Raw genomic sequence first — 22,014 nt, 5'->3', positions numbered from 1 at the left:
TTCCCCCCCATGGTGGGGCCAGGGAAGCTAAACTGCACCTCCTCTGCCGAACAGCTGTTCGTGTGCTTCGGGGGCGGGGTGATCGGGAAAGCTCTGTCCAAGAAACGCCTGGCAGGCTGGCTCTGCGAGTGCATTGCACATGCCTACGGACAGGCAGGGAGAGCCTGCCCCACGGGGGCTCGTGCGCACTCCACACGGGCTGTAGCTTATGGAGGACGGAACATGACTTAAGTATAAATAAATAAATGTATGAAGAAATACAGGAATAAATAAATAAATACGTAAATAAATAAATAAATACAGGAATAAATAAATACAGGAATAAATAATTGACGAAATAAATACAGAAATAAATAAATGTTGAAATGAATACACAAATAAATAAATAAAAGAATAAATGCATAAATAAATGCATAAATAAATATGGAAATAAATACATCAATGTATAAATAAATAAATAAAAGTCGAAAATAAAACAGAACACACGTTATTATATATCTTTCATTTATTTCTACATTTACGCGACATACATTTATTTATTTATTTATGTATTTATGTGTCCGTATGCTAATGAGGTGGGCGGTCCTAACCTCAGTCTGAAGCAGGATTGGTTACAGGAGTGTGTGATCATTTCTGGCAGAGGGCTCTACTACTAACGCCTGGATAACCGCGCTGATTCGAATGCAGGAGCTTTACTGTTTAGCCCTTATCTTTATACATCCATGGTTTATCCACAGTTGTAAGGTTTATTTATGGATATTGATTTAAGAGCCATTGGAGATCATTTACGATCATTAGCGGACCATTTAGAGAATGGAGAACCAAAAGACTATGTCCAGTTTCGTGTGGAACGATGTATAGAGGACTTGGCTCAGCTCGACATGGATGTGGATGTTAACCCAGCTGTGTTTGAGAGTCTTCAAGAGGTTGCCCGCCAACTTGAAATCCTCTCGGAAACAGAGGAGGCGACCCTTGGGCGTCCATCTTACATGTTGCCCCTAAACGTTATTGAAGCACATCTTCGTTGGGGCCACACCGCTGGGGACATCGCGCAGGTGTTCGGGGTGTGCGAAAGAACAATTCGTCGGAGGATGACACAGAACGGGATACGGTAGGTTTAATCCGCATTCTTTCACGTTTTTTGTCTGGATTTCCTTACTTTTATTGTTTTGGCGTAGGCTATATCAGTGTACACATTTGTTAGACGCATTAACTTGTGTTTAGTAATGATAACGTTTCATTAGCCTACATTTTCTCCATCCAAATTAGCCTACTTGTTTACATATTTATTAAAATGGTAATAGGCCATTTATATGTTGAAACCAATACATCAGATAGACATGTGTCGGGGCAAAGATACAAACATGCTTTGTACACAAAGCAAAGGTACCATTACCTCAGACATGATGTAGGCCTAATAATAGTAATGAGGTTTAAGAGACCAGCTCATTTGTTTCAGATGACACCTACATCTTTCAATGCAGGTTAGTACAGAGCAACACACTCATTCTGATGTGTTTTGATTGTACAGTGCAAAAGGTGACTATTGTTTATTGTGACTTACTATTGTTTCGTTATTTTTGATGATCAGGGTCCAAGATCTATTAACTCTGTTAGATGACAACAGTTTGGATGAAACTGTTACCCAAATTCTACAGCATCATCCCAACTCTGGATACAAAATGATGGTGGGGCACCTGAATGCACGAGGGATACGCATACAAAGTAAGGGATTGTTATTATTATAATAATCCTCCATGCAGTGTTTTTTTTTTACTACTTGATAATGAATCACATTATTCTGGCATATTTAGGAATGCTTTACTTTTCATTATGTTACTTGTAGTACACCATATCTCTGCATTTCCCCGAATATAACAGGACAGCGTGTCCAGGAATCCATGCGGCGTGTTGATCCAGGTGGAGTTTTGATTCGCACTCTGCAGCTGAACCCAAGAAGGCGTAGGAAGTACTTTGTACCAGCACCGAACAGTTTATGGCACATCGACGGAAATCACAAACTGATTAGGTATAGTATAATCATTAACACTCAAGCATTGCTCAAACATCCACTTCACTACAGTTACAAAAGATGGGACCATCTAAAGTGTTCTTATAATCAATCAGCTTCAATGCAAACCAGACTTCAAGATTCAAAGGCTATATTGTCATATGCATGATAGCTTTTTTTATTGGTTGGTTATGAAAATCTGAAGTCTCAGTCTCCTCTAACAATGCAACATACAATATTCTGTAGACATAAAAACAAGTTAAAACACTGCAAGAAGAAATATAAATGAAATGTATCAAATGATTAATTGCACCAAATTCCTCTGCATGCAAATTACTTTTACTATCAAAATTAAGATGATTTATGTTTTGTAATTATAACTTTTAGTAGGATAAGGCACCTTTTAAAATGTGTAAATGTCTGTACATACATTAGTGGATTGACCTTAATGTGTGCCTATACATATCCCTTTAGGTGGCGTTTTGTTGTGCATGGTGGTATTGACAGCTTTAGTCGTCTCATCGTGTACTTGAGTGCTGCCACCAACAATCGGGCAGCAACAGTTTTAAGAAGCTTTTTGGAAGCCGCCAATGTCTACGGTGTGCCATCACGTGTGAGGTCAGATAAAGGTGGAGAAAATGTTGACGTTGCACGCTACATGGTGGCAAACCGAGGAGAGAACAGGAATTCACACATTGCTGGCAGGAGTGTCCATAATCAAATGTACCTTAAACTTCAAGTCAAACTTTTATCAAATTAAGTCCTTGGTAAAGATTGCAATGTCAACTATATGTCTTTAGCTATTATTAATTGTATTTTTGTTCGTCTTCCTCTGTGAGATAAAACCATAGAACTAAAAAAGTTATATTTCTATAATACAAACACTATAATTATGACACCAACTGTATAATTTGACAAGAAGGATAACAATATTTTTCAAACATCTATTTAGTGGAAGTCCCAGCACGTTGCATGACCGGGCAAATTACTGTTGGAACTTGGATTTTGAATGTATTTTCCAGTCAAGAGAACCTTACATTAATATTGAACAACAACAGTTAATGTGGCATAAATATGGCATTAGTCCGTCTTTTTTTATACATCCATAGTATGTTCAGCTGATATATTTCCTGATCCAGTTTCAACAAAGCTTACAGTATAAAAACCTCACCCAAGTTTGATGAACTTTGCTCAAGCAAAATGATTTTTGCTAAATCCAATTTCCAGCTTTTTTCCAGAGGCATTATTGTGCACTTGCCACTTAATCAGGAACATTTTCCTATTGAAATCGGCAAAAATGTTAATACTTAGCTTCTAATTAATGTAATTCAATTCTAAATTTACTTACCATTTATGGTAGGTGAAAGGTGATATTTGTAAGTTTTTTTTTTTTGTTCACTGAGCAGACTAAATATTTTCCTTCCTTTTTCCTCAAAAGGATAGAAAGGCTCTGGAGAGACGTTTATGTAGGAGTGCTGGATCTCTTCTACACAATGTTTTTCAACCTAGAGAGAGAAGGCCTTCTCAATCCTGACTGTGAAGTGCATCTCTATGCTCTGCACTGGTGCTTTGTGCCCCACATACAGAAGCACCTGCAGTTTTTCCAGCAAGGCTGGAACTGCCACCGACTAAGCACTGAGGGAAACCGGTCCCCACTGCAACTGTGGACTCGCCATGAGCGTGAGGCCCAGCAGGAACATATACAGGTTTGATTGTATTCAATAGTTTTATTTTGACTTTGACTTTACTTTCCTACATGGGACCATGTTAACACTAATACCCACTTTTTCTGTCATTACACAAACTGTTTAAAACAAATAATACAAGTGAGTATAGTTTCACAATGTAACAAATAGTGGCCTGTTGTCGAGGAAACTGAATGTGATGGAATTATTTTATTCTGCATATCATCGGCACTTTAAACACTTCTATGAGGTATTCCTAAAATGCTGTGATCAACCAGAACAAGCGGTTAAGGAAGATAATGATACATCAGGGCTTTCTGCTCTCTAATGATTTGATTGATGTCAGCTGTTCATGAGACATTAATCAGGAATTCCAGGAGATGATACAAAACGGTTATATAAAATGAATTAACTGACAAATATATTAAAACTTTGATTTTGGTTGACTCTAACTTTAGCTCTTGCAATTGCAGGTTGACATTGAGTTTGGAGTTGACTGGACTGGACCATGTGCTCATCGCCTGCCTCATGTTATGGTTCCTGAAGTTCAGCTGCAACGTTCACTGACTGACCAGGAAGTGGAAAGACTTCCAGACCCTGATGGCCCTCTGTCCAATGTGTGGAATGTCTATGTACAAACTGTGGGCTTATTGACTGAAATGCTACAGTAAATGTGTGTGTGTATCAAAAGTCTGTTGCTGTGGGAAATGTAGTCTTTTAAAGTTTCGACTAGGACGATTAGGTGACAATATTTGACTGAGTTACATGAAGACGCTGGTACCAAGATTCAGTATATTTCGATTTTAATACAATAAAAATTAGATGGTAATGAAGTTACGTTCAGTAGTCATTTGAAACATGTGTTGCACTGAACATATGCTTGTTGTGAATCAACACTTACTGTAATGCATCAAGAAATATACATTTGTTACAGTTAATGAACATTTTGTAACGAATATCAATTTAAAACTTTGAAAATATATAAAGATAAACATGCTTTCTTTGTTATGTGCAATAACAAGGAAAGCATGTTTATCTTTATATATTTTCAGTGTTACACAAACTGGCCGGAGTATAGGCATTAACTGAGTTTTTTTTCCTCTCTGAAAACATACATTTTTGGCCGGCCAAACAAAAGACAACAAATCTAGTACTAAGGTGTGTCCGTCTCTTCAGACCATCCCGAACCCAGTTTCAGTGCTCCAAATAGCAGCAAGAATGTCCCTTTCAAACATACAGTACTCTTTGTAATGTCCTGGAAGTTTCAGCTGGTGAAAGCATGTGGAAGAGCTGGGGAAGTTGCTCTCCACCACGGTCACATCCAGGCCATGTCTAGGAAGCACATTCCATCCTATCCAGAACTGCACAAGTTTCCCAAGGATAACGGGAGATGCTTTATAAAACAGAGAATAAATTCATTTTATTATAATTGCTTTCAGTTAATAGTTAAATAACAATAATGTTACTTAAATTACGCCTTGGATTGTTACTGTAGCTTTAAAGATAAAAACAGAGGAAGCGCAGCTTTCGTTATAATAATTACAAACTTTCAGTAAACAAAGCTTGAAGACGTTGTTTTACCCATCTCAATAAATGTGCGCAGGAATCCTGTGAGCCTACAGGAATCCTCCAAAGAGACTTCACTGTCTTCATCCTCATCCTGTGTGGGCCAGTTTATCTTCTCCAACACCATCTGACAGATTTCGTTTTGAAAGGAGCCCAGTGAAAGCACAATAATAAACAGAACATACAAGAAACTGCAGGTTTTGCTGTGGAGCAGCAGAGTAGTCTAAAGATACAGTTGTTCTATTGGTTTAGCTCCTTTTAAGCAGCAAGTAGCATCATTTCATTTCAAAATATGTTTGCGTAGGTGAATGTTTGTTTTAATAAACTTAAAGCAATGTAGGTCTGAGAGTAGTAAATAAACCCAATTTCTAACTCCTGTGAGTTAGGAGGAAGGATTTGACTGAGCAGCATGAGATCACTTACCCGTGGTGTGCACTGCAAATCAGATGCTCTTGGAAAGAGAAGGGGAATCGTGTCTTTCCTCTCCGTCAGCAGAGGCCAGATCAGTGTCTCTTTTAAACCCCTTCGTAACTGCTTGACTTGTCTGGAGGTTCTTCCAAGGACCTGCACAATATTTGCATCACAGTAGAAAAGCAAAGCAGCCTGATTGATCTAATAGCCCAATAAGCATGTTTTAATACACTATTAACATCCAAATATGTATTTAACAAAAAAGCTCAAATGTGATATGCCAAAATGAGGTCCTACTTCAAAACTTCAACTCTGATTAGTCAGTCTGATTCATATGACCTGTTAAGAATACTCACAGCATGGAGGATCAGTTTATCAAATAGCCATCTCCTGTTGTCACATGTGACTAGAGGCAAATCCCAGGACAGTGCCAACTCATTGATGAGCTTTTTTTCTTCTGATGATAACTCTGCTGTTCCCTCCAGCTAATAATGGCAAGTAGAATGAATTTGATAAGAATCGTTAATTTCTCAATACTTGTATAAACATTCAACTTTGATACAACATAAGAAGTTTAACTTATAATCAGCATGTTAGTTGGTAACCTGTAAAAGCTATGTTTTGTCAAAAAACATCTTATAGGAGGACATCTGTAAGTGTTCTAATGATATTTAATATATCAGTGCATGGTGTTTTATAATGCTTCAGTAACTCCTGCTGGTGCAAAGTGTAGCCACTTGATGTTAACAGTATCTGAAAGTAGATCAGCTAAATAAATAATATCCAAAGGTTGAATAATAAAATAGGTTAGAAAAACATTGAACATACCAACTTGATTGTCTCACGGATATCAAGGTCAACACAGTCCTTAATATCTATTGTGGCTTCTTCTGGGGATCCACCAAAGAGCACATGCAGGACAGCTGGGCTCAGTCCACCTAGGCATGGCCCATCATGGAGGAATGAATGTCCAATCATTCGGCCAGCAACAACAAAGAAGTCACTCTCCAAAAGGAGATGAGAAGTGGAGGGAATCAGATGATCTTGTTCTCCTTCAAAAAGAAGAGTTCCTCCAGGCACTGCAAATATAGGAAAACAGTCAAAGTAAATTGATAGTAAAGTAAAGGACATAGATATTCAACTATCACAAAGCATTAGTAAAGGAATGATCAAACCGCCACTGGATACTGGTTGATCCTGTAGAAACCTACATGTTCACAGCAGCTACAATCACATCAGGTTTTAGGAATACGTTTTGTTTTCTGGGGTTAAGGGACAGATCTGTGTTCAGCCTGGAACTGGTACAAAAACACACATAACTTAGTGGCTGAGACCCAGCGATCAGCCATAGTAAATATTTACTTACCAAACTTCATCTCAAAACCAGCCTGAAGTTTTGACATGATGGTTGCAAAGAAATGCCGAGTCACACCATCACCAATGGCTGGATCTCCTTAAAAATGTAAACACACACTACAGACATCAGTTTAACGAAAATATGGTTTGTTCATTTTTTTATCTTGGATTTTGTTTGTAACCGAATTACCCTTAAGTGTGCATGTCAAGGGGCAAGCCCACTCAACATTTGCCTTCTTATAAAAAGTAAGGACTGCTCTTTCCCTTTCCGCTGCACTGTCTCCAAGATCCATAGTAAGACACAAGGATTTTCCAGTTGCATGCTGGCTTAAAATGTCTTCTTTAAACATCTTTGCTGCCTCTGTGGGATCTGGTGCTATTCTCCAATCTAAAAATAGTTTAAAAGGTTTCCAAATTAATATTGGATCAAGTGAAATGTAGAGAGCAACAACTTATTGCAATACATGATGTACTTAATAAAGGATGTTACACACCAGAGAAGCCACTTTCCTCAGTGGGATCGATGTCAACTACCTCAGGAGAAGGCAACATTTCCTGAGGTGGCACCGAGTGTCTTGTGTTCCTGGCCCTTGTTGTCTCATTTCCCTGTGCTCCTGTGAACGTGCTTTCAAATCTAACTTGACTTCCGGAGGCCCTTTCAGTTGTCAACTCAATCTGTACCTCACCGCTGCTCTGTGATGGTCTAGTGTAAAAAGAGGTTATTTCTGTTATTTGGTCTAGTATACTTTACATTACATATCACACTCTAGAAAAAGATGGGCATATACATAGAATGAAAAGTAAACCAAATGTTACTTTTCCTCAAAACCAACATCCAGAATGTATATCTTTCATATTTAAATGTATTATAGAGGACAGCAGAATATGGTGTTACAGAGGGATTGTTGGAACAAAAAGTACTAATATCTGGCCCCATAATTATAAAACCTCAGATGTGCTGATATGTCAAAATATTTTACATCCATTTGCAGCATCCCACAGCCTTATGCTTATTGGTTATTGTGTGTCTACACATGCAGTTGCAGTGTGCCTGGCGAATGTGATGTTTAGTTCTGTAGAGAGTAATACCTCGTGCAGTTATTGCTGTGATCCTTGATTCTGGAAAAGGGGAACTCCTCTCCACAGATGATTCTGATTTGGTCCAATTAACACGTTGTCGCCTTCTGATCGACATGCCTGTAAACAAAATAGTTTTAAACTACATCACAAGCGAACAATTATGTTACTGTAAGTCACAGATTCCACTTTAATATTGTGACACCACTATAGAAGTGAGGAACTTACAGGGTCCAAATTCAGGGTTCTTTGCATTGGTCTAATGAAAACCGTAGAATGGCCAATCTGGGTCTGAGGGTCCTTCAAATATCTGACATAGTAACCCTCATTGGGACAGGGGATCACAATCAAGTGGCGACTTCTCGTAGTGCCAGATATTTTTAGCAACTCGAAACCGCCACCGTTCCGCAGTTTTGGATAGGCATCCATCAAGAATTCGAGGAATTCATTTGAATCTGTATGGCTGCCTAGAAATAGATGATACACATAAGAGATCTAACATAAAGATAATGTTATGATTGTAAGGGTAACTCAATATATTTATATATCACAAATGTACATTTACCATAAAAAATAGACAGAAAAGGAAAGAGCGATTGATAATCGTCATTCTAATGACTGACAGACCTTTAAATGTGAGCCGTTTTTCACCAAAGCCAGCAGCAGCGAGTCTTTCTTTGGCGTATCGGTTGGGGACTAAGGCTGCATTCTTGTCCTCAAGGCAACAGAATAAATGGGTATAAGAATGCAGGTGTGCAGGACCAGAAAGGGTTTGCCGCCCTGCCGTCCTCCTCCCTCCCATGTAGGGGCCAAACAGTCTTGAAACTTCGGCTAGGATCAAGTTAAGAAGATAAGCAATATTGAGTGCAAGGAAATAATGATTCAACGAGAATCCAGGGGGGAAATGTTGGTTAGCGTTAGCATCACACACTATAAATATAATGATCCCTTCAAGCTGGTGGACAGAAACTGAATCAAATAACTTGTCATTGGCAATATAAACTTAGTAAACTGATCGGATTTGCATTACAAATAATTTGATGCAAAGACCTACCGTCCACTGGGTGTCTGGGAGTCCCGTTATGTAACGGATGAGGAGGAGGAGACGAAACTGGCGCGTTAGCGGTCCTTGGTGCTGCACAAAACATAACATAGCGCCACATTGGGTACAAAACTGTACATTGGCATTTTAACACACAGATCAGTTTTTTTACATTGTCATATCAGTCTTACACTAGACCAAAACATGAGTCACTTACAGTTTTCAAGCTGGTTAGCCGCATCCCGCAGAAGGTCTGCCAGCGCCCTTCCAGCCGAAGCCATTATTAGCGAGTTGCCGACAATGTACACAGAATGTACAGATGTGACTTGCCACGAATCTATTGCTTCTGCCTGGCTCCAACAATTGGCGAATCCTGCTTCAGACTGAGGTTAGGACCGCCCACCTCATTAGCATACGGACACATAAATACATAAATGAATAAATGTATGTCGCGTAAATGTAGAAATAAATGAAAGATATATAATAACGTGTGTTCTGTTTTATTTTCGACTTTTATTTATTTATTTATACATTGATGTATTTATTTCCATATTTATTTATGCATTTATTCTTTTATTTATTTATTTGTGTATTAATTTCAACATTTATTTATTTCTGTATTTATTTCGTCATTTATTTATTCCTGTATTTATTTATTCCTGTATTTATTTATTTATTTACGTATTTATTTATTTATTCCTGTATTTCTTCATACATTTATTTATTTATACTTAAGTCATGTTCCGTCCTCCATAGTAGCTGTGTCAACAGCCTTATTCAACGGTGTGAGTGTGGAGGATATATGCACAGCGGCGTCTTGGTCGACGCCAGGCCCCTTCATCAGGTTTTATCTCTTGGACATGTCGGGCTCTTTCTCCTCGTCTGTGATTGCGGGGGCAACACAGGACTGGTAGGGGGGGGGGTTGTGGGTCAGTTGGCATCTGACCCCCTCCCCGGACGTAATGCGCCTTCACTGTTCTCGGGCCCTCTGAGGGTCCCGGGATGGGCGAGGGGCGCGCTGGGCCCTTACAGGGCTGGAGGGCTGCTCTCCTCCTGGAGGGGGGTAGCCCTCCACACTTTAGTCCACACACTCTGCACGGGGTCAGTGTTGGAGTGTGGGGCATGGGCTCTGGCGCTCTCCCTGTTATCCTTAGGGATTCAGGGAGGCAGGCGTGTAGTAAGCCCATTCGGGGCCGAGGGGGCTCTCCCCATCCGTCTATGGGCGGGGGGGGGGTCCCCCGGCACTGTTTTTTGAGCACACTTTTTGCGAGGTAAGCGCAGCAGGGTGTGCTCTGTCAGCCACAGCCCAGATTTCACCGGGTTAAAGGAGAATGTGGGGCAGCAGCTGCTGACCAGAAAAGCCGGTCAGGGGCAGTAGGGTGGAATGTTGTTGGACGACAGTGCGCGTATACATCGGGGCTCCACCCACTGTACCCATAGAGTCCAGTAGAGGGCGGAGCCTGTGAGAGATATAACGTTGGGTTACGTATTGTAACCATTGTTATATTAGCACAGGCGGAGCCCTCTACTCAGGGCACTGTCTGTCCTATTCCGCTCGCTGAAGAGAGGTGTAGGATGATAGTCAGGAGGCGAGGCCTCCTTTTATACGGTGTGATGCGCGCACATTCAGGTAGGCCCGCCCAAGGCCGGCTACGTCTATAGAAGTCTCAGTGGGAGAATGCTCGCAGGGTAAGGTAGTACCCATAGAGTCCAGTTAAGGGCTCCGCCTGTGCTAATATAACAAGGGTTACAATACGTAACCCAACGTTTCGCCCCGCCCCCCGTTTCACTGACCATTAGACCATTCAGTAAGGTGAAAAGCAAAAAGGCCTCTCAAACGCTCTTCCTTTTCCGTGTATAATAAAGAAAAACAATTGGACGGTAGATACACGGATTTTTTTTAATCCGTGTATCTACCGTCCAATTGTTTTTTCTTTATTAAAAACGCCAGTCTCTAAAGACCTTGGAAAGTCTTTAGAGACTGGCCTGGATAGCTGGTCACAAATATCAAAAAACTGGTTCATGCACTCGTCTTCTCAAGACTAGACTATTGCAATGCACTCCTCTCCGGTCTCCCAGCCAAATCCATCAACCGCTTGCAACTTGTCCAGAACAGCACAGCCAGAGTTCTCACCGGTACAAAAAGGTCCGCACACATAACCCCCATACTTGCAAAACTACACTGGCTCCCAGTCCACTACAGGATCCAGTTTAAGGTTCTGCTCCTCACGTACAAAGCCCAGTATGGACAAAGCCCAAAATACCTCTGTGACCTCATCCATACCCAGACATCTACCCGCTCTCTCCGCTCCAGCCACGCTCCTCTTCTTTACATCCCCCGCACACGTCTCCGAACAATGGGAGACCGAGCCTTCTGCTCATTCGCCCCGCGCCTCTGGAACTCCCTCCCAGATCAGCTGAGATCTGCCCCTTCCACCGAGGTCTTCAAAACCGGCCTTAAGACCCTCTTCTTTCGGCAGGCCTTCCAATAAACTTTGAGCATGGTACACCTGGAGTACTGCCATTTATCTCCGACTTTTATTTTTGTACTCTATTTTATATTTTATATTTTATTTTTTGATTTCTTATTATTATTACAATTATTTGTTTAATCTCTCAAAGTGTATCAGTATCCCTTGTTGTGAAGCACTTCGAGATTTGTCTTGGCAGATGAGAAGCGCTATATAAATTAAATGTATTATTATTATTATTATTATCCTTCAGCACAGTGACACACTGTCACTCTTGTTGGCCTCTTATGATGCTGCAGTCTTTTAATATATGATTATTTCTCAGCCGCTAGTTCGTTCCTCACAGATTCTTCAGTCTCATCAGCCTCATCCTTCCATCAGTCCCAGTCAACGCCTCCAGCACACTTCCAGTGTCTGACTCCATATGATATTGTCCTGATGCTGTAAGGGTGATGCCCCATGATCACAAAATGACCCAAGGAGACACCCATGAGTGCCAAGGACCTCATATAATGTATGTCATTAATGTTACATCACCCATTATTATAACAATTTTCTTTCCTTTTTCTCTTCTGAATAGTCCTGTCTTTAAGTATAATACAATGTAAAGTCCTTTTCCTGCACCATTTTAAGGCTTCAAAACAGGCATTTTTACTGTATGTGTTTGGAGAAATGACACAATCAATGGCCCAGAATTGTACTTTATAAACTCTGGATCTTGTGGTGCTTGAAGAAATACAGACGGGTTAAGCCGGCCAGGTTATGCCTTTTTTGCAATATTTATTCAAATGTCACTAGTTATTTAAACAAACCACTATCTGAGGATAATACAAGCAACCATAAAACGCCCTTTATCTAGAGAGCCATTGAAGCCCATGAAGAATTTATCCTTCCACAAATCTTTTCATCTGCTGTATTAATAATAAAGTTGCCACGTGTTTTCAAATTCAAGTTAAGGCCTATCTGTGCGGAACATTAAAAACATTCTTCATTTGCAGTATTTTATTTTAAAAGTGTTCAGAAAGACTGCATCAATGCTATATCTATATAATATCAATATTGTTATTAACTTCAACCAAAGTCAATTTAAATAGCGGGCAAAAAGGTGTAAAATGCTGCTGCCGGACTACTGACTGGAAGTATTGCTGATATCATGTCTACCTCCATATCCTCTTAAAATACTCTGTCCAACAATATCAGTCTCATGAAGAAAGGTGTTTTAACGCTGATTCAAAATAGCAGAGAAACATGCATTCTTGTTCTCAGGAGGGGACATTGACAGAGGATTACTCAAAAAGTACTTCATAGTAGGGAGAAGGGGGTAAGTTGAGCCAGTGGGTAAATTGAACCACCCCCTGTAACCAGGCAACGCCTTATAGTTGTAATCAAGTGACCAGAAATTATGCAAGCTCCACCCATTGCTCCTTGCCTGTGAAAGAGAGATGCTCATTGTGGTCTGGTAAGTAAACATTTTTACAAAAAAACGTGTTTTGCTTGTCAAAGTAAATGTTCTAGATGTCAGCTATATCGGCTGTCATGTCAAAAAAATTGTATCCAGGTTTAAACATATATTGTATATGTTGATGTGTTGGCAGCGTATTACACCATGTGAATCATTAAGCTAAAGATGACTCTGAATTTTAACGCTAGGCTATTTTTTCTAAAAATGGTGGCTGTGGGGTAAAGTGAACCATGGGCCGTGGGGTAAGTTGAGCCAGTTTTTCAATGGAGAAATGAATGAAAGTAGGCCAAGTTGATAATAAGAGCTCATTGTAGGCTACATTTAAAGTTGAATTTACTCTGGGTTTGATTGGTAAGATGTATGCAATTGTATCACCATTTGTATGATTACTTTTCCTTTTAACATGTTAAAAAAAAATCAATCAATTCAATCGAAATGTATATTAAAAATATTTGAAAAACTAAGCTTGTATTTGGTTTGTTATTTATTGTTTATAGTTACCTTTAATATTTGTTGTAGGTATTCCCAGGTTTGAACAGTGGTTCAATTTACCCCCTGACCTGGATCAACTTACCCCTACACTGGGGCAAGTTGAGCCACAAGCCTTTTTTTTTAAAAAAGAAGTAATATTTTCACTGCCCTTGATCAAATATTAATTATTATCATTGCCATTGATAGGAGACATCCTGAATTATAGGTGTGTGTTTTCATTTTTACTATGTCATTTCTCCAGCATAACTAAAAAATGGCTCAATTTACCCCACTCTCCCCTACTTAATGTGGGAGTAGTTTCACTACTAGCCTACTGAGTCCAACAGTGTCAATCTCACGAAGAACTATTGGCAGAACAAATAATAAATAAACTCGAGAGACCGCAGTGTAGAATCGCTGTATAGTTGAACTCTCCTAACAATGTTGTCCATTTTAGACACAGGCCTATTATATTTACAGCCCTTAATAACGTTCATTTTCTGGGCTCAATATGTGTCTTGGCTGTTTTCGTTGTGAAAACAAATGGACCGTAGATACACAGATTGACCGTCCTCATCTGCGCTCTTATTTTGAAAGGTAACTTCCGGTAGCAGAATATGAAAAAACTGTAGTTTTTTTGTTTCTGTTTTCTAGTGATTTTTGTTTTTGTTTTGAGAAGTAGAAAATGAAAATCATCCCGTTTTTTAAGTTTAGTAAATCCCTTTTTGACCATGATAAAGAAAAACGCCTTATATTTCAATTTTGGTTTTTCAATTTTATCCAGTCGTTTTTTTGTTTTTGAATATCCATTTGTGAAAAGAAAATCCAATGACCCCGCTGCTAGCATAACCCTAACCTGAACCAGATGCAGTGTGTGTAATGCAGCAGTGTGTGTAATGCAGACATCAGCTTTTACAAGAATGTGTGTGCTGAAAGAAAGGGCTATCTCTGGTTCTTTTGCATCAATTTAGACATGTTGTGTTAACTCTACATGGAGAGCGGTGGTGGCGAAGTCGATAGGGACTTGGCTTGGCAACTGGAAGGTCACCAGTTCAAGTCCCGGCAAGACCAAGTGCTACCGAGGTGTCCCTGAGCAAGGCACCGTTCCCCACACTGCTCCCCGGGCGCTGTTCAAAATGGCAGCACACTGCTCCTAACACTAGGATGGGTCAAATGCAGAGAAACAATTTCCCCACAGGGATTAAGAAAAGTCCATCTCCTCTCTACATGGAGAGTCCAGACAGGTTTAGGGCTGCAATAGTAAATGAGTTGGGACATATTTGTAACCATAGCACATCAATTATTTATTTGTGGTGGCAAGATCATGCAGAATGGTTAGAAATGAAAAGCAAACTTGGAATGGTGCATATCAAATCAAATAGAAGCAGGTAAGTCTTGAGTCTTTCAGATTCAGTGTAACAGTGATGGTGTGGGAGTGTGCTCTGTTCAAATGAAGCACAGCTACAGACTGTTCATATTAAACCAAGAAAGAAATCATAAATGTATCTGCTCCCGAAAGGACAATTAAAGACTTTCAATCCTGTTGTGAGTTCACATTGAGCACATAACCTGTGAACTCACTTAAGGAGCCAATGAACTCCATGTTGTATACTTACAGGTGATACATACTGCGCCTGCTGGGTAGTAAAAGGACCTTTTCAATGAAGAAAGACATTTACAGTGATAGAAGTTCATTGGTGTCTTTTCAACCCTTTACTTTGTTTTACACAGAAACCACTTATATCAGTCCATTTTTAGGGCCCTGCCAAAAAACCCTTCTTTTGGAAAGGAGAATGTTAAATGATGGTATCTGTGTGTAGATGTATTTTCTACCAAGGGACACTAAAACAGATATTCTTTATACATGGGAATGCATAGTGACCAAAAACAGAAGAGCTAAACACGAGTCATTTGACCAGCAAAGTTATGAGGATTCTACAAATCCTCCTCAAACTGATTCGGAAAAAACAATGCACATTTATGTTGATTGCAAATACTATGACAAACGCTTGAGTCAGTAATATCCCACCACAAAAAGTCTGCTTCAATATCATACAATGCCAAATTATAGGCAATTATACATCTTCAGTAATGTGTCAAATCTTCAGAGAACACATTTTTCTGTAGAAAACTTCTCAAGTTTTTTTTCGTTCTTTATACAGAGTAATAAAAAAGTTAAGGCAAGGTGCGTCAAACAGAAATCTGAAGGCCATGGACCAGCCTCTGCAGGAGTTCTGATCCACTGACTCTGGAGAGGGTGCAGCCAGCAGCCCATCCGCTCTCTGTCTCAGGCATCTTACACTGGCAGGAGGGGAAGAGGAGGAAGCCGTGGTGGTGGGGGGGGGGGGTCAGGGTCCACTACCACCCGTCCTCCCCTCTGTCCGTCTGCCTAAACACTCCTCTTTGGCACCTAAGCTGGCAGACTCAGCTTCTTCCCTTTCAGCACTGAAACAAGAGCATTCAACACAGTGTTATTGCAGCTTCAGGACGAAGGATCAGTCTCTTTGTGTCAGCTCTGAGGAAGGACTTTAACCTTCTTTCTCTAGCTTTCTATCTTCATAGAACAATTGAGCACGCCATTATTCCAAAATGTAATAATCATCTCCTCTCCAGATCAGGTTTAACTTTGAAATCTGAACCGCGACATTGTTTCTGAGACGTGGTGCTACTGTGAAATACATTCAATTACATTTATCAATGCCATTTAGTTCTACACTCATTACATTCATTAAAACGTTATCATGCCTACTGGATAGTCTCGGGGTGTATATAGATTTCAAGATGATGACATTTGACTTGACAGTGGTCACTCTTCAATGAGCTGAATAGCCCTACAGTAAAAAGTGCTTTGAGTTGATTCACAGTTAAGTCACCACTGATTCTAAAGAAGCAAAAGAAAAAACTCTGTCCCAAACTAAATGCAGCAGCACTCACCTTTTGTTACATAAAGATAGAAGAAGTCGCAGTAGAGGATGGTTTGCACCACCCCGGCAACAATGGCGATCATGTCGAAAAAACCCTCAAAGTAGAACCTCCATATCCAGTTTATGAGGTACAGCGCTCTGTACAGGCCCAGGAAGAACAGGTAGTGGGTGGTGATGGTCTCTGCCTCCCCCGTCTTGCTGATCATGAAAAGCTGAGGCAGGATGGCCACCGACTCCAGGTAGATGGAGAATGTCCAGAGAATCTGAGCCAGACAGACAGTGTTTGTGGGAAATAATGGTGCACAGATGTCCGAGGTAAACCACTGACTTCAAATACATGTAGGTTCGAAGAATCCTAGCAAAAATAACTATAGTAGTAAATGAAGTTCAACTACACAAAGCTTTAGGCTTAGGTACGCTACTGGACTGCAAATGTGTGCTTTGTATTTTAATTTGAACCGTGCAACAAACCTTGAGCAACAGTGAGCCATGAGCAGCACAGTGTTGCGTCTCTTAACACCTGAAGCTAATGGTTACTGGCTGTTAGAAGCTGTGTGTGTACAAGAGGGTAACCAAACTGTGTGTTCTCTTCATTCTACAGTTCATGTTCTTTCTTTCTGACAAACCTGCACTGTGTGTTCAAATACACCAACATATGTGTAGGGGTGCAACAACTAATCCACTTAATTGATTAAAATCGATGACCAAATTAGTTGCCAACTAATTCAGTCGTCGATTCGTTGGTGACGTCATCACGTGTGTTTTACGTGCCGTTAAGCTCCAACGTTATTGGTCTTTTTATCGGTACTGGAGACATTTAAAAAATACATGTCATGTATTATTGCTACATAAGCATTATATCGCAGTCTTAGTGTCGCCAACATGCGAAAAGACAAAATGCATCTATGATGTATTTTCGATCTTTCTCTCCTGTCTGTGTGCGAGGGGGCGGGGCAGTTTACACACACGCAGCTGCTACATGCAGCAACACACACACGGAGGAGATGGCGGAGAGAACGCGCTCCAAGGTGTGCTTAAACTTTACCCGTCTCGATGCTCGTTACCATAAGTGCAATAAGAGTTTAGCATGTAAGGGCGGTAACACGAGCAATGTGTCTAAACATTTATCAAAAGTGCTCCACATCCAGACGGAGGAATGCACCGGGTTCCACTGTCTTTCTAGTAGCCCTGTAGCCCCCCCATCCACGAGTAACGTTTCCACGTCAGGTGTTATGTATGCTAGCAGCAACACAGAGTTAGCTACATTATACAAACATGGGTTAATGATTAGAGGAAACTGAGTTACTCTTTATTTTGTTAAAGTTTCAGCTATTCTGTTTACAGTTCTGTCATCACATTATTTAATACGATTTGTTAAAACATTGTTGTTTCTTTTGATGTGAAATATTATTTATTTTATTTAAATAAAAAGCAATGTTAGTTTTGTAAACAATTTGTTTAAGTTAATTTAATAATATATGTATTTTTGAATCAAGTATTCATCTTTATTGTCTTCATTGTTAGTTTCCACATGCCTAAAACAACCTCAAGCTACATCTAAAAGTTGATGGCTAACTAAGAGCGTTTGAGAAATTGTGCGAGGCATACAGTAATAGTCTGAATAGTCGATTAATCGTTTCATTAATCGACTATCAAATTAGTCGTTTGTTGCAGCCCTACATATGTGTGTGTGTGCTTAACATGTCATGTTTATACTATCTTTCCTATGCCCTTGAGTGAGTGAGTGAGTGAGTGAGTGAGTGAGTGAGAAAGCAAAGACAGAGCAATGTATGTTCACAGACATGAGAGAACCAAATGTGTGTGTGACTGAGACCCAGAGATGACCTGTTGCAGGATAAATGACATTCAAAAACAGAAGCAGCTCCGCTGTATGGGGGGGAGGGGGGTATCTTACCTCGAGAGGAGAGAAGTCATGATTCACTAGGAAAGCCAGGCCACCAACAGGGACTACCAGGAACTCCACTCTGAATGTGTCATGGTTCCCATCATAGGTCGCCTTGAACTTCATGTAAATCAGGTACACAGTGGCGTACGCACAGCCAATGTAGATGACCTGAAAGACAGAAGCATGAGAGGAAAGTATTCACTTGTTCCAGTGTGTACTGACCCGTCATACAATCAAGTAGAAACACGACAGGTGTTCCTTTAGCAAACACAGGTGTGGTGCATTAGTAAGGCCTGAGCACTGTATTTAGTTGAACAGGATATAAGAGTGAGAGCGGGGTGTCTCACCTTCATGGTGGTGTTGTAGAGAGAGATGAAGGAGGTGAGGAGGTCCAGGTAGCGGCTGGTGAACACCAGGGCAAACAGAACCTGACTCTTCCCAGAAATACCTGAGGACACAGCAGAGGGCATTCAAAACATTCTGACGTCCCAGAATCCTTAACATAAGTGAGTGATTTGTGTTTGAAGGAAGCAGACGTAGCTCACCCCGGTAAATGCACACAGTGAGGTTAGTGGAGTGGAATAACACATCATTAGCAACATCTTCATTCAAACACTATTGTGTTTGATCAGGTTCCCAAAGTGAACCAGCAACATGTGACAGCTTTTCATTTGTTCACAATGCAACGTGCCCTTCCTGCAGCCAGCCTCCATACAGGCACTACATATTACATATCAAAGCCTAGACTAAGATAACAACATCTTAACAAATAAAACGTAACATTTGCTTGGAAAAAGTGAGTTTATTACTCTGGTTCTCTGGCATGTAATGGTAGCTACTTGAGTTCAGGAGCATGTTATATTAAGAAGTTACACTGTCACTCTTTAATAAGCAGCCTCTGCTTCCCTGTCAGACTGGGGGGGGGGGGGGCATCAGAGATCGCTACATTATAGGTAGCTACAGTTGTTATACACTATTCACACAGCTGCTTTCACCCAGTGTCTCTCTGCTCCAACATCAAACACATATTACCTGCACAACATTAGCACTAGCTTATTTCTACTCCGTTTGTTCTTGCTCTATGTTATTGTTGTATGTCTTATATATTTATGTTGTATGGTTGGCGGAGCCTAGGACTTGAGACTCCCATTGCTATAACTAAACTGTAGCCACTGTTCATATGGCCATAAAGCCCTTGACTCTGTAATATCTCCTCTCAGGCTCCCCTGTAATGACATAACTCAGGTGACCGTCTGTATCACTGATGCAGCCTCACCTTTGGTCTTTGGAAGCACACAGCCAAGTTTCCTCCTGATAACAACCTGTAGCACGATCTTTCCCCCTGCCCGTGTCCCCTGCCCGTGTCCCCCTCTGACGCTGCAGCTGTCAGCCTGGTGCTGGGTGCTGACACACTGAGGGGACACACTGAGCGGACACACCGGCCGGCAGTGACCGGGGCCGAGACATCAAGCTAGCAAAGTTTGGTCCAACTGAAAGGCCAAACTAAGACCCGCTGCATGTGGCCCTCTGGTCCCCTGTCCCTTCCTCCCTCAGGTTGCTAGGGCCCGCTGCGGGTCCAGGCTAGCTACACATCTGATGCTAGCTGGACGCCACAGCTGCTTCTTCTTGACTTTAGCTTTTATTACGACTCCCTTACAACCAGTCGAGTTAATGTCTCTCTGCTGGCTGACGTCAGGGTGAGCTGCCAGCTGGCTAACGTTGGTTAGCTAAGGACTGGCTGTGGCGCCTAACAACATCACAGGACAAGCTCCACAGCCCTCACAACTGTGGCTGCACACACACTACAGACACACCGGACACACTGTGAGAGAGGGTACATGACGACTTACCGGCACAAGACCTGGTTTTCCATATTTTTAGCAGCAGGATGATGATGGCTGCTAGGTGGGAGAGATCGCCGGTTAGCCTGAAAACGTTCATGTTTATGGCAGCTCCAGCAGAGGAAAACCGATTGAGAACTCTTTAAATAGTTCAGTTAGTCTCCGGTCACGATTAATTTAGGAGCTGACAGCGTTGAATGACACCGTGACAGCAGAATAAACAGATTCTGGCTTCAGAAGATGGGAAAATGGCGAGCAATGTGCGACGTGGCCTGGGGAGGTGTCCGAGACAACAGCAGCCAATCCGACACGAGAAACGTTCGTCCGCTTAGCCAATCAGAAGAACAGGATGAATCATTTGCATACATTAGCTGCATTCCAAGTCGCATAACTTGCATCCCTGCGTCCTTCACTTGTGTATTTTCCTTGCGTCTGTAGGGTGAATCTCAAGTTAGGCTACTTATTTTTCATTTCCTCGCTTCCCGGTCCTCGGGCTGCTTCTCAGGTCGATTATTTTCATTTCCTCGTTCGTCGGTCCTCAGTATCACCGGAAGTTGATTTGTCTGCGCCATCTTGAGTAGCGTCTGTCACTACCCGATGTCACTGGCTGCTTCTCAGGTCGACTATTTTCATTTCCTCGCTCCTCGGTCCTCGGTCTCACCGGAAGTTGATTTGCCTGCGCCATCTTGAGTACCGTCCCATGGCTCTTATTTCTGCCGGAGGATCGAGGAGCGAGGAGCGATCATGGAGGAGCGATAACCGAGGAACCACCAGACCATCCTCCGATGAAATCCTCAGATACTCACCCCGCCCCCTTACTGTGTATCGCTCACTGATTGGACGAGGCAGTGCATGCACTGATCTGATGCTTCTTGACATGAGAGCAGAGTGAAGAAAACACATGAACCTCACGGGAGTCACTCCTCAGTTTATACCGTGTTTTGTTTCAATTCATGTCTCATTTAGTTACAAATATGTGATATATCTGAACAACAAAGTGGTCAAAAATCATTTAATTCATTTTTTGGAAACATTTTCATGATGGCTTTTTTCGTTTTACATTTTCATTTATTGTAATTTCCATTCAGTCATTAAGTGCTATTAAAATGTTAATGTGCTACATATCCAAACAAACAAACAAAGTGTGCAATCCAATGAATGTTAATCTAACTGGGTTTTGATAGATAACATATCTCTTTTTCTTCTCTCAATTATTTTATTTCTATTGTGCACTCTAATCAATAGTAATCAAACTATTGTTCACACAATACATTTTAAGAATGGCGTTTATCTTTTTTGAGAATTAGTTCTTATTTTATTTTATTTATTGGGGTCTACAACAGATGATACAAATGTTTGTGTCAGTAAATGTGTACTAACAGAGGCGGGGGTGTGTGTGGAAATAACGGGAACAGAGCTGCTGTCAGACGATCAGCTGTGCAGCGTCATCACAAACGGACGTCGCTTCAAGTGACGCTCCGGAGGAAAGGACGTCCCATTGCTCTTAAAACTCATTTCCCTGCTTCTCGTGGTTTCCTTGCGTCCCTCCATGCTTCCCTGGTGGGAGGGACTAAACGCAGGGAAACGACGTAAGTGAGAGAAGCAAGGATTCCATTTAATCGACCTGAGAAGCAGCCAGAGTCACTGTCACTACCCGATCTGCAGCTCTGCCCGATCTGCAGTGCGCATGTGCGAGATGGTCCGCCATATTGGACAACTCCGGACGGCAACCCAAGATGGACACTTGAGACAGTGGCTTTTAGCAAAGCTCAAAAATAAAACGAGAGAGAG

At 41.2% G+C, this 22,014-nt stretch overlaps 3 protein-coding genes across 9 annotated transcripts; 1 reads left to right on the top strand and 2 right to left on the bottom strand.

Annotated features, from left to right (window-relative positions):
* The first annotated feature begins 637 nt into the window (after positions 1–637).
* Positions 638–4,533, top strand: LOC117540973. Of its 2 annotated transcripts, none has more exons than XM_034207975.1 (6): positions 638–1,111; positions 1,592–1,725; positions 1,882–2,029; positions 2,486–2,734; positions 3,450–3,691; positions 4,170–4,533. In XM_034207975.1, exons 1-6 carry the CDS (start codon positions 753–755, stop codon positions 4,172–4,174), a joined length of 1,137 nt encoding a protein of 378 aa, XP_034063866.1. In that variant the 5' UTR covers positions 638–752; the 3' UTR covers positions 4,175–4,533. The 2 variants fall into 2 exon arrangements, with proteins under 2 accessions (XP_034063866.1, XP_034063865.1); XM_034207974.1 differs by having other exon boundaries at positions 3,450–3,717.
* LOC117540974 lies at positions 4,478–9,562 on the bottom strand. 6 transcript variants are annotated; one of them, XM_034207977.1, is made up of 13 exons: positions 9,366–9,562; positions 9,161–9,280; positions 8,734–8,937; positions 8,335–8,573; positions 8,119–8,226; positions 7,524–7,732; positions 7,220–7,417; positions 7,040–7,126; positions 6,502–6,752; positions 6,030–6,158; positions 5,686–5,826; positions 5,278–5,389; positions 4,478–5,089 (listed from the first exon to the last, which is right to left on the bottom strand). In XM_034207977.1, the coding sequence occupies exons 6-13, from the start codon at positions 7,579–7,581 to the stop codon at positions 4,869–4,871; spliced, it is 1,197 nt and encodes a 398-aa protein (XP_034063868.1). In that variant the 5' UTR covers positions 7,582–7,732; positions 8,119–8,226; positions 8,335–8,573; positions 8,734–8,937; positions 9,161–9,280; positions 9,366–9,562; the 3' UTR covers positions 4,478–4,868. The 6 variants fall into 6 exon arrangements, with proteins under 6 accessions (XP_034063868.1, XP_034063867.1, XP_034063870.1 ...); XM_034207976.1 differs by having other exon boundaries at positions 9,161–9,241; XM_034207979.1 differs by having other exon boundaries at positions 4,478–5,047; positions 5,305–5,389; positions 9,161–9,241.
* A 5,273-nt stretch (positions 9,563–14,835) lies between these two features.
* Positions 14,836–20,697, bottom strand: kdelr2b (KDEL endoplasmic reticulum protein retention receptor 2b). The gene is made up of 5 exons (XM_034207982.1): positions 20,233–20,697; positions 18,730–18,830; positions 18,392–18,550; positions 16,487–16,739; positions 14,836–15,997 (listed from the first exon to the last, which is right to left on the bottom strand). Exons 1-5 carry the CDS (start codon positions 20,321–20,323, stop codon positions 15,963–15,965), a joined length of 639 nt encoding a protein of 212 aa, XP_034063873.1. The 5' UTR covers positions 20,324–20,697; the 3' UTR covers positions 14,836–15,962.
* Between the last annotated feature and the right edge of the window lie 1,317 nt (positions 20,698–22,014).

The sequence above is a fragment of the Gymnodraco acuticeps genome, unplaced genomic scaffold (genome assembly GCF_902827175.1).
Source record: "Gymnodraco acuticeps unplaced genomic scaffold, fGymAcu1.1, whole genome shotgun sequence".
NCBI lineage: Eukaryota > Metazoa > Chordata > Actinopteri > Perciformes > Bathydraconidae > Gymnodraco > Gymnodraco acuticeps.
Note: the sequence above shows the minus strand (reverse complement) of the source record. Positions and strands in the feature narration are given on the sequence as shown.